General features: G+C 47.9%; 1 protein-coding gene across 1 annotated transcript; it reads right to left on the minus strand.

Moving 5' to 3' along the window:
• On the minus strand, nucleotides 1-11364 carry GLYATL3 (glycine-N-acyltransferase like 3). The gene is given in 6 exon segments (XM_073335349.2): nucleotides 1-5319; nucleotides 7181-7321; nucleotides 7324-7412; nucleotides 9266-9324; nucleotides 9865-9972; nucleotides 11287-11364. Coding segments are annotated over 6 exon segments (576 nt in total). The 3' UTR covers nucleotides 1-5218.
• Between the last annotated feature and the right edge of the window lie 7179 nt (nucleotides 11365-18543).

The raw sequence follows: 18543 nt of genomic DNA on the forward strand, positions 1-18543 counted from the left end.
TGGAGAAGCAGAAAAGTTTATTTGAAGCTTTAAAAAGGTACAGGGAGATTTGAATCTCAAATCCTGTACAACAGAGCAGGAAGTTACACAGGCTTTTATACATTCTTTTTCCCAGCATACTTATCCAATAGCAAGCTGCTTCAAGTATCCATATAGCCAGCCAATCCAGTTCCCAGCTAGTTCCCTGATTCTCTGTATTATTTGTTAAACTATACATAAAGCTGCTTTATTTAGCATTGTTCTTCCATATCTTCCCTGTTTGGCCTTGCTTAGTTTTAGGCAGTCTGACTCTGCAACATATTGTTGCAGATTTTTAGCATAACTGCTGTGTGTGCCTCCAGGCGGGGGGGCCAAGGACACTTGGGCCTAGTGCGAGGGGGCTTCATCGACACTCGTGGTCTTCCATCCCCTCGAGTTACCTAGTGGCCATGCCCCAGTGTTCCCAACAACTCCCCCCTTTGAGAACACTCAACAGCCTTGGCTCTGAGTTTTCTCACTTGGGCTACTTATTTTTTACAATATGACTTTGCATAAGCACTTTGTGATAGCCCTGAAGAGAATGACATATTAACTTTTGCAAAAGAGCCCTGACACATGATACTGCACAGCATAATACCAGTAATATAAGCAATACAGGAAAGAGAATTTTTAATAGCAGGCTAAATAAACCACCAAGCCAAGACGACAAACCCCAGCCTGAAAAGAAGGTTTGCAACCAATCGTTCTCTGGGGCAGTATAGGCAATTTGTGCTCCGGCTCGGGCATGGGCTTTAGCCTGTACCACCTTTTTATAGATTTTATAACTGCTATCATTTACATATACACAACATCGGGGCCCGACGAGGGCTCAAACCCCTGCTTGGGATGCCAAGAGATAGTCCAAAGCCAGCCTGTTTTGGAGGGAAAACGTCCTGAGCTGCTGTACCTTTTTATTTAACGTTTTTACTGCTGACTCTAAATTACTAACCGAGTCCTCTAACTCTAAGGCCACTTTCTCAAGTACCATCTGTAGCCTTATAGTATAGCAGCCTACGCATGCCATGGCTGGCCCGGTAAACAGTGGCGCTATTTTCAGTACAGAGCACCCTACCAGCTTTTTGGTTGTGAGGGGATCCTTTATATTGCCCTCCTATGCCGTAGTTAGTCGCCGCAGGGTCTTTTTTTATGACTCAACAGAGGTGTCTCGGGCATTTTTAATTGTGCCGTTTAAATTACACTCGCCATAGGGACCACTACAAACCCACCATTGGCTTGCTACATTGGAGATGTTAATTGGACGGCAAGTTATATTTCCAAACCCTTTTTTTTTTTGTGGTAAGATTATTTGTAAGAGTTTTCCTAAAAGGGGAGGAATCATTATACCCACACTGCTGGCCTCCCCTGTTGGTCTTTATTTAATACCCATTAGCCCACTGTGTAATAACACAGGAGCTCTTTTCCACAGGATGCCCATAGTGATCAGATTGGTTTCGGGTAAAACATAACACTCCCACAGTGAGTACTGCAACTGAATACTTCTGGTCCTGATAGGTGGCTTGCTGTAAAGAGGTCTTATTTCAGAACGGTGAGTCCGTTCTTTTCTGCTCTTTGGTGGTGGCTAATTCTGCAAGGGTCAAGGGCAGCATGTCAAGGGGCATTCCCGTTTTGGGGGATAGTGGAGTTGGAGCACATACCCAGCAATCAGTCTGGTTTGTTAAATTAGCAACATGGTGCGCAAGCAAAACAAAGGAGTTATGCTCCCGATATGCACAGTTTGGAAATGCCAATACAGAGAATAACAATGTTACCCAATTAATTATTACCAGAGTTTTCCCAACCCAGGGTCTTTAGTACCTGGGTGGGCCCATTTTAGCATTAAGGTGCCCGCTATTTGTGTCTTTTAAACAGTAGCTTTAGCTCGAGATCTCACTAGATGAGGAGTCAGCAGGTTGGAGGTCCACTGTCCTGCTGACGAGGGGGCAGGTACTGCCTTCAGACGAGAGTGATGGATCCAGTTCTTGTGTCCCTTGATCTTTGCCGCTGTATGGGAGATCAGCAGGACGGTATAGGGACCTTTCCACTTTTTCTGGAGAGGCTTGTCTTTCCAGGTGCGAACAAGCACAGAGTCACCAGGCTGTAAGGAGTGAACGGGAGAGTCCAAGGGGAGAGGCTGGGAATCCTTGGTATACCTGTGAAGAGACAAGAGAACAGCAGACAGGGAACACATATACTGTGACAAAAAACCATTACCCAACTCCCATTCCCCTGACAGAACTGGGGTGCCATTCATAGGCCATGCCCTTCCAAACATAATTTTAAAGGGACTGAGCCCTAATCTACCCTTAGGGAGAATGCGGATATGGAGTAGGACGAGGGGCAAAGCATCAGGCCATTGCAGTGAGGCTTCTTGGCACACTTTTGAGAGATGCCGTTTAAGGGTCTGATTGGTACGCTCCACTACCCCACTGGCTTGCGGTCTCCAGGGCGTATGGAGTTTCCAGGGGATCTGTAAGGCATGTGAGATGCTTTGAATGATTTTTGACGTGAAGTGTGTCCCGTTGTCAGATTTCATCCACAGGGGGAGTCCAAAGCGAGGAACAATCTCCTTAACAAACTTGAGGGCCACTGTCCTGGCAGTGCAGTTACGGCATGGGAAGGCTTCTGGCCATCCGCTGAACCAATCCACTATGACAAGGAGATATTTGAACCCTTGGGTCCGGGGAAACTCAGTAAAGTCCATTTGCCACACTTGTCCGGGGCCCGGAGTGGGTTCCAGGGCAGCTGGTGGCACAGGATGTCCCGGTCAGGGGTTATTTTTTTGGCAGACTAAGCAGTCTGCTTGTCCCTAGGCAGCCAGGGGTCGGAGTCCGGAAGTGATAAAGTATTTTCCCATTAGCTGGATAAGTGCTTCCCTGCCAGCATGAGTGGTTTGATGTAGTTTCTGAAGCACTGGCCGGATTGGGCCCTTTGGTAAGAGGACCTTCCCTTCTGGGGAATGGAGCCATCCCTCCTTTTCCCGGAGACTGAGTTTGTTAGTTAGCTGTCTCTCCTCCCCAGAGTACTGAGGGGTTGGAAGCTTCCCTACTGATGGGATAAGGTCATGCATATGGGCGTTCTCAGCCTGAGGGGATGGCAGGGTGGCAGCATGCTTAGCCTCTTTATCTGCCCGGGCGTTACCTCTGGCCACATCTTGATCCTCCCTTTGATGGGCTTTACAGTGTACCACCGCCACTTCCGAGGGGAGTTGTACGGCTTCTAGGAGCCGGAGGATTTGGGGCCCGTACTTGACTGGGGAGCCTTGGGCTGTCAGCATTCCCCTTTGCTTCCATAGGCCAGCATGAGCATGCAGCACACCAAAAGCATACTTTGAATCAGTAAAAATGTTGACCCGCTTTTCTTTTGACAGTTTAAGTGCACGGGTCAGGGCTATTAGTTCGGCAAGCTGGGCAGAGGTCCCAGCAGGCAAACCTTCAGCTTTCACAGTGTCATGGAGGGTCACAACAGCATAACCCGCCCTCCTTTGCCCATTTATTACAGTACTGCTACCATCAGTGTACCACTTATAATTTGCATTTGGGAGGGGTACATCCTTTAAATCCGGACGGCTGGAGTACTGGACATCTATGATCTCTAAACAGTTATGTTTTTGTTCCTCTGTTTTTGGCAAGAGGGTGGCTGGGTTAAGGGAGGGGCAAGGCTGTAGGGTGACTTCAGAGTTCTCTAACAGCTTAGCCTGGTACCGAGCAATCCGAGCCTGGGTGAGCCAAAGCCCTCCCTTTGCAGCCAATAAGGCTCGGACCATATGGGGAGTATAGATTTGCATAACCCCTCCCAATGTTAGCTTCTTTGCTTCCTTAAGCACTAGGGCAGTAGCTGCGACCGCCCGTAAACATGCCGGCCAACCCTTTGCAACCTGATCCAGTTGCTTAGAAAAATAAGCCATGGGATGTCTCCATGCTCCTAACAGCTGTGTAAGCACTCCTAGGGCCACCCCCCTTCGTTCATGTACATACAACTGAAACGGCTTAGAGAGATCTAGCAGGTCCAGAGCTGGGGCTTCCATTAATTTTCTTTTCAGGATTTTAAATGCCCTATCAGCCTCTGGGGTTCAATAGAAGGGGTCATGATCTGCTCCTTTTACACAGTCGTACAGGGGTTTAGCCCACAGTTCAAACTCTGGGATCCATATCCTGCAAAAGCCTGCCATACCCAGAAATGCCCTGAGCCGCTTACAATTATTTGGAGAGGAACTTGACAGATAGATTCCTTTCTTTTTTTTTTGCTTGAACGCTGACGCTCCCCTTGCCTTAGCTGTAACCTGATCCCTCTCCACCTCAGACAACAGGGTTCTCAGGAGGATATTACAGTCGTCTTAATCGGCTTGTGACTACTGAGGCACCCCTTAAAGACTGAAATAAACCTGCTTGGGTTTGTTGAGAATTCCCCAGCCTGTGTTTTAAAAGCTGCTAAATCTATTGGATTGAATGGCACATGGGTGTAAACTTGCATAGTGGTAGCCTGACGTCCGTCTGCCCCTGGGCAAGCCACAACAGTCTCGGTAAGCAAAGGATAGAGTCCCACCGAGGGGGCAATCTCTGTAACCCGAGGCATCCTACCCTTATACGGTGGGGGTGTGGGGGCCGAAGGGGACACCGGCTCTGCCATTACAGTGGGGGTGGGGGTCTGGGGACTAACATTAGCTGCTACCGAACCAGTTGGAGTCAGATTACAGCGCTGTAAAATATCTGGTTAAGTACATAAAGTCAGAAACAAATGTGCATACATATGTTCATTTCATTTACCCATTTACTGACAAAACAAAACTAATTGGAGGATCATGTTGTAATTAATTGACCCTTCTGGTGGCCACCACTTCTGGTCCTCTAGTTGATATTGAGGCCAGTCAACTGTACAGAATTGTTTTAATTGGCTCTTAGTCATTGGATCCGCACCAAATACCTTTCAGTTTGCTAGAATGCACTCTAGGGGCGTACACCGTGCCCTAACCCCTGAGCTCTGTCCCTGTCCCATACCTACAGGGTAACTCTGGGCATCCCCAGGTTCCAACAGAGCATATAATCCGGATTTTAAAAGGTTCCTACCTTATCCAAGGGACCGGTTTTTTACCGTGGCCTGCAGCTGCTCCTCCCCCATGTTTAAGGGACCGGTTCTTTACCGCCGTCCACAACAGCTTCTCCATTATATGAGTGCGTTGCACCATTGTGCCCTCTGGGGTCGATCAAATCGCGTCTCCTCCGAGGCCCCCGATGAACTCACCGGTGCGCGCTGGGCATCGGTTCTCGCCGCAATCCTTGACCTCCAGGAGGGGTCCGGGCAAGGCTAAATTATGTAGTTAAATGTAGTTAAATCAGATGTGTCCCAAATACACAAAGGGAGGCTGCTAACATAAGCATTGTATTTAATATACCATTCAATTTTCCCACTGCATTGTTGCTAAACTGTTGTAGGCCCAACGCAGGAGTTCACATTCCTAGGTACTGTGAACATCCCCATGGGCTCTGTTAACACAGGAACCAGTGCCATTCATTGCTTAATCATTGCTAGTGTGAAACGATGAGCGTGACAGTCATGGAGCTGCTGTGTGCTAATCTATGGAGTGATAGAACGTAGTTATTGAGAGACTGTATAATTTATGTTGTGGTAGTGAAATGTTTACTATACAATAGTGGCTGTGGGAGGAACAAACAGCCAAGCAAAGCAATACTGGAGCTTCTCAGATAAGAACACTTAGACATACACTTGGCCCATTGCCTTTCAAGTGTAAGCTTCAAGGATCATGGCTCCTCTGCCTCTGAGTTGTAAACATTGTTCTGCCAGAGATAGATTTACCAGATTAAAGGGCATCTCTACACTACAGTTAGGAGGTGTGATTGCAGCACATGTAGCCATACCAGAGCTCTCCTAGATCTTGCTAGACGAAGGCTAGCTTGAGTAACAATAGCAGCAGGGGCAGACAGCCACACTAGCTGTTCCTGTATGTACCCGGACTCCGCACCCTCACCCCCCTATCCCACCTCCTGGCTGCTGTGATTATCCTGCGACTGTTAGTCAAGCTACCTTTGATCTAGCTAGACTGAAGCTAGCTCAGGCATGTCTACAGGAACTGCAGTCACACCTCTTAAGTGCAGTGTAGGCATATCCATAGTGCCTTGCCCTGGGAAGGGGAGCAAGTCTCCAGGGCTGTCCAGAGAATATCATGGAGCTCTGACAGGGAGGAGAGAGGCTGACAGACAGAGTGGTTTTGCAGAAGCGTCTATAGGAAGTTTATCTTCCACATAGAGTCTGTAGTAAGACAACCACCTGGTGAGCTAGAGAGGCATGTAGTGTGCCTTATTATTAAAGACCACTTTTCTCTGAAATGCTTTTGTTCTAAATAATACTTTGCTTGAAGGAGGCTGTTTGGTCACCACTGTCATTGCCCCCCGAGGGAACAGAACTATAGGGTCTGGACATGTCTGCTGAGGTGGATACACAGAGGACTGCAAGCCAGGGCCTAGTCTGAGAGTGGGAGAATCATGTTATTTTGCCCCCCCCCCCCTTCCCGAGACAAGTGACAGCCCAGGGCCTGAGATCTAGATGGGGTGCACTTGAAGAGGCCAGGAGGGGTCAGAGGTCTGGTTTGTCCAGTAACTGTGGGTTGGTCTAATAAAAGATGTATACTCCGGGACAAGATGGGCCATCTTATAAGACAGGTCGCTTAACTAAAGGAATTGGGTTGTTTTTTTTTAATAAGAGGGAATGCAGGGGAGATGGACTACAGCAACAAAATGCTGGACTTGAATCCATTCCTACCTTTGTTTGATTTGCTGAACTGAGATGCCGTGGACGGGTATTAGCGTATATTAGATTGAGAGATTTTTAAAGCTAGAAGAAGGATTGTTATGATCTAGTCTGATTTCCCATATGAGGCTGTAATATTTCACCTAGGTGCAGTGGAGGAGGTAAGTGAATACTCAGGAAACCAATAACTTATACCGGTGCTTAGACTATAGGTCAGGGCTGGCTAAAAACCAGAAAGGCATGTGGATGAGTCTGAAAAATTGGCAGGGCAGACATTGAGAGTTCATGCTTTTAGACAATGATGTAGCTGGTATGTTCTCCTCTAGGACGTTACCCTGCACTGGAAAGCTCTGGCTATGTAACTTATTAGCTAACATGGTGGCAACAAGACGGTTATAACCTTTTCTGTGGTGCTCAGGAAGGGTATAACTGTGAATCATGGTGGCAAACTGATCTGTCAGACTCCAGGAGACAGGGTGTCCATTGTCATCTAGCACGCAGATGCTGGGGAAGCAGTGAATGAGGTTGGCAATGTACCCTGGCATTGCTCGCTGCCTCCCCGTCACCAGGTTTCATTCAGCAGGCTGGTATAAGAGACATCAAGGTAAGCCAGTCTTGGTGCAGGGTCCATCCTGGGAGAAGGAATAGGAAATGCGTTAGGCAGAATACTTCATCCTTAAGCCACTGAAGCAGAATTAGAGCCATCTTTCCCAGTTCAATGGCTTTCCTGTTCTACTTCAGAAAAGGAAACTAAAGAGCGCTAGGCCAGGCTAGAGATTGGAGGATTAGTGCCATTGCTGCATGAGAAGTCTAGATGGGAGGTCCAGTCCTTATCTGCCAGGTGCCCAGGGAGGTGTTATGTCTGAGTCCTGGGAGTAAGCTTGTAATACAGAGGTGGGCAAACTGCGGCCTGCGGGCCACATCCGGCCCACAGGACCGTCCTGCCTGGCCCTTGAGCCCCTGGCCGCTCCCCTGCTGTCCCCCCTCCCCCACAGCCTCAGCTCGCCATGCTGCCAGTGCTCCAGTGGCTGGGTCTGGCCGCAGTGGCATGGCGGCTGGCAGTCCTGGTGCTCCAAGGGGGTGGGGGAGTTGGAAAAGGGGCAAAGGGTCCTGGAGGGCAGTCAGGGGACAGGGGGGTTTGGATGGGGGTGAGGACCAGCGTGTGATCAGGGAACAAGGAGAAGGGGGGGTTGGATGGGTCAGGGGTTCTGACTGGGGACAGTCAGGGAGCAGGAAGTGGGAGGGGTTGGATAGGCGGTGGGGCCAGGCTGTTCGGGGAGGCACAGCCTTCCCTACCTGGCCCTCCACACAGTTACGGAGCCCTGCTGTGACCCTCAGGCCAAAATAGTTTGCTCACCCCTGTAATATGTGCACATGATGTTTTAAACGGTTTTAACTGTAGCAGTTCTAAGGACAAGAAATGCTTGTTGGACTGCACCACCCATGATCCTTTAGAGGGAGTTGAGGACCTGATTTGGAGAGTGAAAAAAAAAAATCAATCATGGTTACCAACACACCTCAAGGTCTGTCTTTTCTTAAAAATTAAGACCCTTAATATATACACACACACACACACACAGAGTGCCTCTCACTTCCTGGAGTTGCCTCCTCACTCCCAGGCTCTTCCTCATTCAGCCAGTTTGTGTCCCAATGACCTACCATTCTGCCTATTGTGGCCTAGTAGATAGAGAATTTGATTAGGACTGAGGAGACCTGGGTTCTATTCCCAGCTCTGTCATTGGCCTGCTGGGGAACCGTGGTCAAGTCACTCCACTTCTCTGTGCCTCAGTTTCCACATCTGTAAAGCTCTTTAAGATGGGGTCTCAAAGTCATCTGCAGTCAGAGAACCTCCCCACTGTGGCCTGCAGAGGAGATGCACGCCGGCACATTGCTGGCAATGTCTGCTACAGGTACTGCCCCCGCAGCTCCCACTGGCTGGGGGAGAGGGACATCACTAGGCACCGGGCAGAGTCAGCACCACTTCTCCTCCCGCCCCGCCCCCACCATGAATATAAACAAGTCAAAAAAATCGAACACACAACGATCTGACGCCCACCTTGCTGCAATCCTGAAGGTTTCAACTGCTCAGCCACTGAGGCCAAACGTCAAACTGACAGAACTGAAGTGTTGCCAGGTGTCTGGCAAACACTAAAAACTCTGGCACGCGAAGAATTGTATAACGTTGTATGACCCTTTTATTGCTAATAAATTCAAAATAAAAATATAATATAAACGTTTTCTTTTCTGAACACCATCTTCAGTGACATTATTGGCCTGCTGGGAGGATTTGAGGACTGGTACTAGCCCTACGGTAAATTGAGTTTGAGACCCCTGTTTTAACATCTAATGAAAAGTGCTAGATATGAGCTAAGTATTATCATATTTATTGAAAATAGGAAGGATGTGATTGGACATACTGAGTTCTGACGTCTGGCAGCATGTCAGGGTCTGGGAGGATAAACATCTGGAAAGAGGATAGTTTCACATTATTGGTAGGTCTAAACAAGTCAGTGTTGGATGCTTCATATAATCCACCCTGGAGCCCTGTGTAGGCAAAGATAAATAGTGACTCATTTAAAAAAACAATGCACATGGAAATAAAAAAATCAAAAAACAAAGCTTGGATTCACTATGAAGCTGTTTGCACATCTGAAATCTTCAAAACCCTCTGTGTTACTGCACTTTTTTCTTCCCCATTCAATACATTCTCCACAATTTCATAGATGTTAAAGCCAGAAGGAGCCATTATGATCTACTCTGACCTCCTGCACAATGCAGGCCTGAGAACCTCACCAAGTAATTTCTACATCAAGCCTGTAACTTCTGTTAGAGAGAGCACATCTTTCAAAAAGACATCCAGTCTTGATTTAAGGATTTCAAATGGTGAAGAATCTAATCTACTATATTCCCAGGAATCAGCCAAGTCACCTACTCTGCAGGGTGTTGGAGAGTGCAAGCCTTGCTACTCCCTTCCCACTCCAAGTTGACACCACCTAAGAAGCTAAAGGAAAGGATTCAATCACAACAGGCTCCACAGTGCATTTGCTCTTCTGGAGCTCAGATTAAAAAAATGTTTTGATCTACCTCTATCTGCTGCCTGATGATGACAACTTTGAAATCTGGCCACGAATCCACCACCACTTCCTTCCCGAAGGGATTTCCTTTGTTGATATTCAGCACTGCTCCATAAACCTGCCAGATAATGTAACATGAAGTAGAGATTATAAATTGTTTTGTGCTTTAGAATAAGTTGTACTTTATGCCTTTACATTTGGTTAAGGTATTTGACCACGTATTGGATATGGAGTCTGAAATTCAAAACGGCATGCCTGACAAACAGCCCTTTGTTTAGCTTCTTGCTAAAGTTTTCAGGCCCTTTGGAACTATGGTGGAAAAGGCAGCTAACAGTCAGAATTGGTTCAAACAGGTTCCACCAGGGGAGCTGCCAGTTTTACCTCAGAACTTTGGTGCACTTGTGCCTATATGAACTCTGAGCACCCGCTGCCTTGTTGCTGTCCATCCTAGAGGCAGCCACAGTACCATTGTATTTGCGCAGCTACGTGGACTAGAAGATCAGAAGAGCAGCAACTGAAGACAACAGCATTAAGAACTGAGACTGTGCTACCAATCTCTGAACCCCACATTCTTTTCAGAGAAAGGTACAGAGGTCCTGTTGATGGCTCATCCTGCGATGATTGCAGAGCCAGGCATTTCTTTAGCATCAACAGATCCTGTTGATCTCCTACTAAGAAGCAGTTGAGATTCAGGGTCCATCAGTTGGCCATGACAATGGCGTCTTAGCATCTACTGCCTACCACCACCTAGAAATGGTGCAGTATCTGGGATTTTGTTTTAGGTTTATTTGTTTATTGCCAGGGTATCTATTTGGTTGGGCCTGGGTTTTAAACCCAAACTATCAAACCACATCTCACTGTTTCTGTTTTAAATAAAAGCTGTCATCTGTTTACTTTATTCTTTTCTCTTCTTTATCCATTTGCATTATGGGATAGGGAGGTACACTATCTTTCCCTTCTAAGCCCTGGGTGATGGACCCTTATCCAGTATCTAAGAACCTGCTACTTAGCTGCAAGGTATAGCTGGCCTATACCATCCTCATCATAGTTAACGTTGCAGGGTTAACATTAAGAACCAGAGAGACCATTTTGAGGCCTGCCATCTTGGCTGACACACATGAGACTGAACCAAGGACTCCCAGAGCTAAAAGCACAAATTCCAAGAGCTGGAGCTAAAGAATCAGGCTCTCCAACAGATCTGTGTCCTCTGTTGATCAGACACAGAGGGAAGTCCATTAGACACACACTGAGCAGTGGGTTACACCGTCACATTGGTGAATCCACTGCTCTCAGGTACAGGCTTCCTTGATAGTCAGTTGTAGTAGCAAAGAAACTTCTCTTCCCCCACCCCCCCCGGCTCTGCTTCCATCTTGCCCAACATTCTGATTCCCCAAAGGAGATAGCTCAGAAAAGAGAAGATCAGATCTATTACTTTGTGTGATTTGGGGAAGTTCTGCATTAACATTTTCTCCAGCATCTGCAGTTTCATGGAACAGTTCAGCACCAGCATCTTCCCAAAGCATGTAGCAATGGCCTGAGTGGGAACAGCTAGACATATATAGGTCTTATCCATATGTATCCTTATATGAGGGGAATGCCCAGGCTTGAGACTTCAGCCCTGAGGCTTCTGCTGAGGCTCGGAGGTGGGGGGTGGGAGATCAATGGGTCATTTGTTTTCAAGGGTCTGGTGGGTATCTATGGCAAATTGAATGCACTAAACTCAAACTCCTCAAGATAGGAAAACAAATACTAGATATGAAAGAAAATCCAGGAAGTCATAAAGAAACTTTGTCTTTGGACATACCCCACTGAAAAGGGAGTTGCTGAGATGTTTCTGCTGTTAGACTTTTTAAAAGAACAGAGTGAAAGGGATCAAAATGCTCAAGACCAAATAATTACTCATTTGTCTGGATTGTATTCCCATTATGGATATTTTCCTGGTGTTTAACATGATCTCCTGATACCTGTTGGATTCTTGATAACAGTTAAGGCTGGAATGGTGTTAAGTATAGCTCAACAAAATCTCATAGAATTGTCAAGTGATCACTATGCTAAAGACCAGGTTTCATATCTAAAATACCAGGAATTCTAGATTTCTGTTAAAGAAGAGTATGGAGAACTCAGTGATGAAGCTATGAAAGTGCTGCTTCCATTCACTTCAAGTTATATCTACGTTTGGGTTTTCAGCAATGTTCTGGGAATTAATTCTGGGAAAATTAAGTACAGAAATATTTAAACTTGGAAAATGACTTACATCTGCAGCTAACAGAAATTTAGCCAAACATCGTGCAACTATGCAATTTGAGACAGGCCCATTTTTCTCACTAAAATCTTAGACTGTGTCCAGACATGCTAAAAAATTCATAATTTCAAATGACAGTTTTAAAAACCCAGATCAGATCACATTATATAATTAAACTGGAATTGAATAAGGTTGCAAAAATCCAAGCTATAGTGTCCCTCTTGAATCTAGTGTCCTGAACTCTAGAATCTTCTGTCCTCAGTTGGTTAAAAAAACAAAACGGTATTCAGTTGTGGGGAGCCACTAAATTTGAAAATATCTGTAAGAGCCACATTACTAAAAAGTTTGGGAACCACAGGTTTAAAGAAGAAAAATGTTTTTCTTGATAACTGGGAAAACTAAGTTATAGCTCATTGAATATCTGCTCACTGCTAGCTAGATCACAATTTGATTTAGATGGTTGTGGTGGTCACAGAACTTCCTCACATCTTTTATGGTTCAACTGCCATAAAGCCTAATCCTAATGAAAAACATCTAAAAGATTTTTGGACAGTCTTCAATCATGGATATGGTATTTCTGTCTTAGACATCAACTTCTTGATTACTGCAGAGCAGGGAGTGATTCCTCTACACATTCTCATATGAGATGCAGTGCTTGAATTATGGGGGCAAAAGCAGGGGGGCCCTTCACGAATGGGGACAGTCCTGGCTCCTGGAGGCAATGTTGAGCAAAGTGCCAGAGTATCCATTGGCCAGCTCCTAAGCTGGCATCCTCTATGCTGCTGAGCTGAGCTGCAGAAGGACGGTCTTCTTCCCCCTGCACTTACCCTTTGCCCTCCCCTCCCCTCCCTTCCCCCCCCCCCCAACATCTCCCTTGCCTGTTAATTCCCTCCTTTTGCCCTTGCCTCCTGGACATGTAATCGCCCCTCCTGCCCTATCCCTATATCCCCAGTTACCCTCCCAAAACATGCTTTCTGCTGCCTCCCTGACTCATAATTCCTCCTTCAGGGCCCTCTCCTGGAGTGTGCACATTCTTTCTTCCCGCCACTCCCCTTACACCCAATCAGACTTCTGTCTCCACCTCAAACCTGCCTCCCCTGACACCCCCTAACTCCCCTCCTGCCTCCCCTAGCCCATCTCCCACCCCCATGACTCCTAGCTCCCCTAGTCCTGCCCCCATCACCTCTTAACTCCCTTACTCCACTTCTCTTCCAATATCCCCTTCACTGCCTCCAGCCCTGCTGCTGCCTGTCCCCATTCCACTCTCACCCCCCCCCCCCACCCAGCCAGACCCCTCTCCTGAATGTGGAGCTTCTAGACTGGCAGAGTTGTATCTTTGCCCCCCGCACAACATCCCCTGTGATGACAGTTCCCATCCTCCACCATCTTCCCTCCCGTAGCTCCCCAGGGGCCTGACATCCTGTTGTGGTCCAGTCCCCGACCTCGCTTCTCCTCATTCCCCCCCCCCCCCCAGCCTGCTGCTGGCCAGGACACCAGGCAGCATCTCTCACTTCCTGCCAGGACCAAGGTGCTTCTCCGGAGTGGGGCACAGGAACCTGGAATCCACCACTGAAGCGCAAGCCCTGGCAGCGGGACCAGCTGTGGTCAGTTCCCTCCCCTTGGAGGGTTGGCCCCAGGGCCCTTGACTGCTCCAGCAGCCCCCCCCTCTCCGTGGAGTCCAGACAGTCCCCTCACTGCATCCCCCGCAAGAATGCAGCGCCTTTGAATAAGTCAGAAGGGGGAGCCCATAGAAGTAGTAAGGGAGCCCAGCCCCCTAATCCGCTCCATAAATCACCATTGATGAAGCGTGGCTTTTACATGCTCAAAGAGAATCTGGCATCAGTACCTGGCGGCAGTTCCCCCCTCCCTGCCTGGTGTTGCTACTGGGGTCAGGTTGCAGGGGCTTCCCCTACCCCACCTGCCAGCCAGGGCTTTAGGCAGCAAATTTGTTCCAAGGTTCCCCCCCACCATTGGCAGGGCTGGATTAACTTCTTGTGGGCCTGGCGCCAAACATATTTGTGGCCCCCCCAGGGAAGGATTGTAAAAAGGGGGTGGAGGCAAAAGCACAGTGGGGCAGGAGCTAGGGTTAGTCCCTGGGTCAAGGGAGGGGCAAACTGCAAGCACAGCAGGGCTGGGGGGAAGGGAGAAACAGGATCTCCATCCCCCCACGCCCACATAGAGCGGGTACCTACCTGGTTCTAGCCCATTCTCTTGTCTCTCTCTGCACTGAGCTGCCCCTCCTCTCTTCCAGCCCTCTGGGGTGGGTGTTGGGAGTGGGAGGAGCGGAGGCTAATGCGGTTATTCCTATAACTGGACTTTTAGTTTCCGGTCTGCACTGCTAACTGGACACTCGGGTTCCGTTTTCTACTGGAGTTCTACAGGGCTGCCAGAAAGGCCTGAGATGGGGAGCGGCAAGCAATTATTTTTAAAAGTGAAAGGGCTAAGCCTAAATGGGGGGGCAGGGAGGGAAGAGAAGAGAAGAGAAAGAGAGAGAGCGCAAGTGGTGGGTGGGCTAGGGAGAGGAAGCAGTGGGCAGGGCCATGTCTGCTGTACTGCCCAGGTAGGTTGGCGACTGTGTGGATCAGCTGACACAGTATCCCCAGCCCAGGTGACGTGACAGCCAGGGGTGGATTTAGAGTTGGTGGGCCCCCCCAGCCCTGTGCTCAGCTTCATTTTCGGGGGCCCTCCTTGTGACCCAGCCAAGAACATTATTTTCATTTACTTGCTATTACTTGGAGGATGAAGAAAAAAAAGAAAGTGAGGTACTTTGATTGTTCATGTAGTCCAACTTATTTTTCCCCACAGACCACTTGAAAAAATCACAGAGGGTCTTGACGGACCACTTAATGAGCTTTCCAAATATTGTTAAAAAAATGCTGGGGTACTGGATTTACCAGTTGACTGGGGTCCCTGGGCATGGGCCACATTGCCACTGCCTGAGCACGCCACGCACCTACTCCTCCCCCCAGTGCCTCCTGCATGCTGCAGGACAGCTGATTGCAACAGGTGGGAGGTGCTGGGCGAAAAGGGAGCTGATAGCAGGGTTGCCAGTGGGTGCTCAGCACCCACCTTCCCCCGCTCCCCTCTCCCCATGGGTGGTCCAGCCCTGGAGCACCCCTGGAGTCAGCCCTATGGTCATGCTGGTGGGGGGAGTGGCACTATACGTGAAAGAAAGCACAGAGAGTCAAATATGGTAAAAATCTTAAAACGAAACAAACTGTACCACAAAAATCTCAATGGTCGAAATTCCATGCTTGCATAATCAGAGCATAGCAGTAGGAACGTACTGCCAACCACCTGACCAGGATGGTGATGGTAAAATGCTCTGGGAGATGAGAGGCTATTAAAAAAAAAACAAAAAAACACTTAATAAAAAGGGGATTTCAGCTATCCTCATATTGACTGAGTACATGTCACCTCAGGACAGGATACAGCCATAGTGTTTCTAAACACCATATGACTTTCTTGGAGCAACTAGTCCTGGAACCCACAAAGGGAGGACTAAATCAAGAATTGCCTCTAAGTGGGTAATTGTGGCCATATATTTAATTATATTACTCTCCTTGTGAGGGGGGAAAAAAACAACGAAAAGCCCACCACAGTAGCATTTAACTTCAGAAAGGGAACTACACAAAAATGAGGAAACTAGTTAAATGGAAATTAAAAGGTACAGTCACAAAAGTGAAATGCCTGCAAGCTGCATGGAAACTTTAAAAGCACCATAATAAAGACTCAAATTAAATATATACTCCAAATTAAAAGCATAGTAAGATGACCAAAAAAGTGTGACCATGGCTGTGATGGTTCCTCTCAGGGTGCCACCTGGAACTGGGGTACTGCTGAGTCCCCCTGACCCACCAGCCTGGGTTCCCTTTACACTGTACTGCCGTGACAGGCTGCCAAGCCCTCTCTAGGCTGCCAGGCTCTCTCCAGGCTCCAGCCTGCACTTTCACCAGCACACATACAGGTAGGGACATATGCAGACACTCTAACCAGCTACTACATAGGAAGGCTCCAGTCAGGATACTTCCCAGCTACTCAGGCATGCACCCCTCTGGAGCGTAAACCCACAATTATACTGTCTTGCATTGCACAAGGAACGGTGCAGCATAAGCTAATGAACTGTCCCAGATTGAGGTGTCATTAGAGAAGGTTTTGGAACAAATTGGTAAATTAAACAGTAATAAGTCCCCAGCAACAGACAGTATTCACCCAAGAGTTCTGAAGGAACTCAAATCCAAAATTGCAGAACTACTAACTGTGGTATGTATCATTTAAATCAGCTTCTTTACCAGATGCCTACAGGCTAGCTAATGTGACACTGACTGGTTGGGTAACAGAGACCCCCTTGGGACTGTCACCTGATGTGCTGAGACTACCTCTGAGCCCATTTTCTTTGCCCGTTTGCTAACAGTATGCAGCTAGCAATATTTGTTAAAGTGTAGGTGTTTTGGCATTTAGCCACCAATGCTATGAGGCAGTGTGCTTTAGTTTCTCCTTCCACACAGCAGCGCAGGCCTGTTATGCTTTTGTTGCTGTACAAGGTTCCAGCCTGTTTACAGGTATAAGCTGAAAAGCAACACGCTTGTGGGACTGTTCTGTCACCATCCCTAGCATGTACAAAAGTTTTCCCCACAAATCAGGTATGTTATACATCTTTAAAGGGTTTACCGTTAGTATTAACCTTTGTCTTGACCCATAGATGAAGTAGCAAAAGACAAGATTTAACAGCAAATCTACGGTGGACAGGCGCTGTTCACACAATTTAGCTTGTTCAGTGTCTATTGCATTTCCCCAATTCCTTTGTGTACCATGGTAGGGGTTTAGACAGTGTCTTTTTGGAGGAGGCTCTCAATTCAGGCACGTCTTTGAGGCTTTGGCAAAGAAAGGGTGCACTGCAGCCATGCCTGCCCTCAGCCCCTCCCTCTGTACATTTCTTTTGGTTGGACTCCATGCCTTTGTGAAGCTTCCCAAATGCAAAGTTTTTCTTCCCCCAGCCTTGAAGAGACAGTGTTATCTTTTACAAGGGTAGAAGGAATAACATTCTGTAATGGAGTGCTTCGGTTTGGTAAAATCCCCCTGGTCACCCCACTCTGATCCCAACAGGTCAGCTGGGTGGACACTCTCCTCCAGGAGATCTGACCCCCAGTCTTTCCTTAAAACTGGATCCACAGGTGAGAGGTCTGGCATTTCAGATGCAGATTCTGCACACTCCTCCTGGTGGAAAGCCTCCCTACAAAAGGTGGGCAGGCCCTCCTGACCCCCCCCCCCCCCCCCGCACACACACCTTCTGTCTGGACTTCCTTTTTGGGGGACATAGTGGCTGCCTCAGAGGGGAGCCCAGAGAGGGAAGGTGACCCTGATCCAGCTGTAGGCTATGAGTTATGACAGACCCTTCATGGTCCAGCAAAATCCACAACCCCTTTCACTTGGGTTGGGCTTGCTTCCAGCTACAGAGTCCTTGGGATCTGTTCCCACTACAGCAGTCACCAGGACCCCAACTTCCATCTCTGGGGTGCATGTCTGTGCACCCTGGGGCAGGACCTGTCCCCTGCTGACCTGCAACTTCCTGGCAGTCAGCAGCTGGGAAGGCCTCCCTGTTACAAGGTGAAAAGTTCTCCTCCCCCAGGGAGATGATCATGGGACAGGAGCTAGCTCTATCCAGCCGCTCCCGCAGGGACTTGCCTTGAGCCCTGGGCTTACAGGAACTGGTTACAACCATCCCTGCTGCTACCACTGAGCAATTAAAGAGACACTTTTACCCTCCTCTCTAGGGCTTTCAGCACGAGATTCCTTCTTGCTGCTAACAAACCCTGAGAGATTCTGCCACATCAAAAAAAAAAAAAAAATCATTCCCCAGTAGAAATGGTGCAAAATTGTGTGCTACTGCTGCAACAGTCAGTTCAGCCTGCAAATCACCAGTTTCCATGTGTACCTTAGCTAAAGGTGCAAGGACTTGGTAACCTCCCACCTATTCTAATTCTGCCATTTTCTCTGGTAACAAACCCTTCTCATGGATCAGGTCCCTCCTGACCACAGAAATTTCTGCACCTGTATCTCTCCATCCTTGGAGCACTTCGCCATTAAGTTTAACAGCATACATATGTTCACTGCTTGGTTGTGTAAAAGCAAGCTTTACAAATCCTGTGTGGAAAGAGGAAGTAGCATGGGATACCCCTGTGCTCTGAAAAGCAGCAGCTTCACTTGTTACCTGTTGCTTGTTTCCACTCAGCCAAGGACATTTATTGCTCAGTGGACGTACAATGATAGCACCGTTTGGGCTCCTCTGCTTGTACAGGAGATTTGGGATGAGTAACAGAGGAATGGGGAGGTGAATGCCCAGCCTCCTTTCCCCCCTGGGTAAAAATGGTGATTCTGCTTTCCACCAACCCTGTACCCCCCTCTGCCAATGGTTTATGTTTAATTGCAGCTTGTGACTGCTCGTAA

This window comes from Lepidochelys kempii, chromosome 3 (assembly GCF_965140285.1).
Source record: "Lepidochelys kempii isolate rLepKem1 chromosome 3, rLepKem1.hap1, whole genome shotgun sequence".
Lineage (NCBI taxonomy): Eukaryota > Metazoa > Chordata > Testudines > Cheloniidae > Lepidochelys > Lepidochelys kempii.